General features: G+C 57.1%; 1 protein-coding gene across 1 annotated transcript; it reads right to left on the reverse strand.

The window, feature by feature from the left end:
- Positions 1–393: 393 nt before the first annotated feature.
- On the reverse strand, positions 394–1,548 carry TEX44 (testis expressed 44). Its single transcript, XM_066233011.1, has one exon. The coding sequence runs from the start codon at positions 1,546–1,548 to the stop codon at positions 394–396; it is 1,155 nt and encodes a 384-aa protein (XP_066089108.1).
- Between the last annotated feature and the right edge of the window lie 1,759 nt (positions 1,549–3,307).

Below are 3,307 nucleotides of genomic sequence, written 5' to 3' on the forward strand. Positions count from 1 at the left end.
TGAGTCAGGCCTCGCTTCCTCAGGAGCACGTTCCTGGTGGGAGGTCCAGCCAGGGTCAGTTTCCGCAGGTCTGAGGCCACTATACCTGGCTCCCTCCGCCTCCCCAGGCTCTTTCATTTCTGCACTTTGCCCCCCACCGCCCCCACGGGACTACTCGAGAAGCCCTCAGGGGCTCTGTCTCCAGAACACCTAGCCCTCACCTGTCATCCTACCCTGTGCCCAGAGCACGAACAAACGGTGAGGCTGGCGCTTAGAAAATAAACGCTGCTGATGATTTATCTCTTGGTCTGGGGAGAACTGTCCAGAGCAGGGGAGGGCAAGGGGGCAGGGCACGAGGGTCCCAGGGTCCCAGCAGGCTGCGCGTCAGCCCTGTGGGGGCTCGCTGTACAGGGTCTAGTCACAGTTGGAGCCAGGGCGGCGTGGGGTGAGCTGGCTGATCAGGTAGCACACCGCTAAGTGGATGCTATCTGCAATCCTCTGCTCCACCCTGTCCAGCATGCAGGTGACGGAACGCAGGGCCCAGACGGTCCCTGCGACCAGCCTGGAGGAAAGGGCCAAGCCGGCATTCCTCAGGATGCTGGGGATGGAGTGCAGGCTGGGCGCTGGGCTGGGCTGCAGGCCAGTCACGGAGCTGTGGCTGGACGCCAGGAAGCCCGTGGTCACGCTCATGGCGGCCTCAGACCAGACCAGGATGTTTGCCAGGGAGCTGATGGACCCCTCGCCCCCTCCCAGCAAGCTGGTCGTGGAGCAAGTGTGGATGTGCTCCTCGCCAGCCACGCAGAGGCTAGGGTCCAGGGACCACCTCCCCAGGGCCACTGCTGAGGCCGCAGAAGAGGGGGGCACACTGCCTCCTGGGGAGGGAGGGGCAGGCCGGGCCTGCAGGTGTCCTGAGGGGTCTGCTGAGTCCCATTCTGTCACTACTTGGGACTCAGCTGATGGCAAGGCTTCAGTGTCAGGGACCAAGGCCTCCGGGCTCTCAGGATTCTCTACAGCGTCAACGGAGTCGGTGGCCCGAGTGTCAAGCTGGCCGTCAGTGTCTGCGATGCTCGCGGCAAGCACCTTTTGGGGGACACGTAGCTCAGCACTTGGGCTAGATGAAACTAGGTCTTGCTCCCTCTCTGGAACACTCACTGTTCGTGGTATCTCTTTCTTAACCAGGGAGTCACTTCGGGAAACCCGCAGACTCTGAGTCATCCTCGAATCTGGCGCTGGTCTGTCCCACCCAGGGTGCTGGAGGCTCACGGACGTTTGAAGGGCATTTGGGGCTGGGTGGGCCAGCTGGGTCGTGGTCTCCTTGGGGTCCTGCCTGTGCCCTGCGGCAGCTTCAGCTTCATGCTTGTCCCTGTCCCCAAATGTGGCTTTGGAGGTGGCTGGCTTGATGGAAGCCTGATCTACATCCTGCTGCTTTGCTGATGCTGCTGTGACACTAGCAGCTGGGACATCTGCAGGGAGGGAGACCTGACTTGGGGACCCCACTACTGGGCTGTCTGAAGACCCGCTGTCACCACATGTAGAGATATTGGCTTCTCCCGAGGGGATGGTGGTCATCTAGGACCCCCTGTTACTTGTGCTGGTTGAGGAAGTGGCAATGGCCCTACTGGGCTGAGTTGTCCAGGTGATGAGGTCACAAGGAACTCTGGGCACCTGGCGATGTCACAGGCACTTGCAGAGCAAGGGTTGTGAACCTTTGGAGTGGCTGCAGTAGTGGGCTCAGTCCCCACGACTCTTTGTAGCCAAGCCTGCAGGTGTGTAAGGAGAGAAAGGCAAATATCTTAGAAAAGGGTGGAGGTGTGTCTGCAGGGGTGGGTGTCACAAGGAAGCATGGTGGCTGTGAATCTGATGAAAGAGGATGGGATGTGCTTGTTAATTTATAATTTATAAGGGACCGCTCCCAGGACCTCCCTGTCCGCACCAGTGATTCAGACCCTGACGTGACCAGTCTTTCTGCAGAAAGTCAGTTTCCTAGCCACGGTGAGTAGGAATAAGTGAAGACTAAGGGTCTGGGCAGCTCCCAGTCCTGGCTCTTTGGTTGTGGGGTGCTATAGATGAATGTTTGTATTTCCCCAAATTTATATGTTAGAAGCTATCCTCAATGTAATAGTATTTGGGGGTGGGACCATTGGGAGGTGATTAGGTCATGAGGATGGAACCTTTTTGAAGGTGTTGTTTAGTGCTTTCATAAGAGAGACCACACAGCCTGACCAGGCGGTGGCGCAGTGGATAGAGCGTCGGACTGGGATACAGAGAACCCAGGTTCGAGACCCCGAGGTCGCCAGCTTGAGCCCGGGCTCATCTGGTTTGAGCAAAAAGCCCACCAGCTTGAACCCAAGGTCGCTGGCTCCAGCAAGGGGTTACTCGGTCTGCTGAAGGTCCGTGGTCAAGGCACGTATGAGAGAGCAATCAATGAACAACTAAGGTGTTGCAACACACAATGAAAAACTAATGATTGATGCTTCTCATCTCTCTTCATTCCTGTCTGTTTGTCCCTGTCTATCCCTCTCTCTCTAAAAAAAAAAGAGACGACACAGAGCTCTCTGGCCCCCTCCTCCATGTGAAGTTATAGAGAGGAGACAGCTGCCTGTGAACCAGTCACCGAACCTACAGCTCGAATAGAGTGAGATAGGGATTAACCCTGGTAACTCAGGATACAGAATGTCCATCTTCTCCCCACTCAGCTGGGCTGGAAGGCAGACGAGAACGAGGACCTGCACTCCCCTGAGGAAGTAGAGTCCTGGAGAGGCAGTGGTACCATGATCACGATGGTGAGCCTTCTGTTTTGGACAAACTGTCCGCTGTCAGGGGCTCATGGGTGATTTGCCCTTTCAACGGTCTTTCCACCAAGTAAGCCCAGGATTCCTTTGAAGGTGACATCTGCTTGTGGTGACTCCCAGGTCATTTCCCCAACCTCATTCACAAGAACTCCATCCCCTGCCTTTTGAGTCACGTTCCTGTAGTTGCTGCAGCGCATGAACGTCAGCTTTGCCCACACCAGGGAGACAGTACTCCAGGGCAATGGCCCCTTTGCCAGGCTCCCTGGGGAATCTGGTGCCTTTTGCCTTTGCGGTGGGTCAGCCCTAGACCCTCTGCTGCACTAATGTGTGGTGATGGAAACCGATGACCTGGAGCACCCCTAGCAAGGAGGGTGCATGGCAAGATAGGGGGCCTGTCCCCGGTCCGGCTCTGGAGGTGGGCCCCAGTGGTCTAAGACATATCCCCAAGTGGGGAAGGGATCATGCCCAGGCCTGAGAACAAGGGGGTGTCTGCTAGGGCCTCCAGGCAGTTTCCTTGCTCCTTAGGAGGTCCAGAG

The sequence above is a fragment of the Saccopteryx bilineata genome, chromosome 5 (assembly GCF_036850765.1).
Source record: "Saccopteryx bilineata isolate mSacBil1 chromosome 5, mSacBil1_pri_phased_curated, whole genome shotgun sequence".
NCBI lineage: Eukaryota > Metazoa > Chordata > Mammalia > Chiroptera > Emballonuridae > Saccopteryx > Saccopteryx bilineata.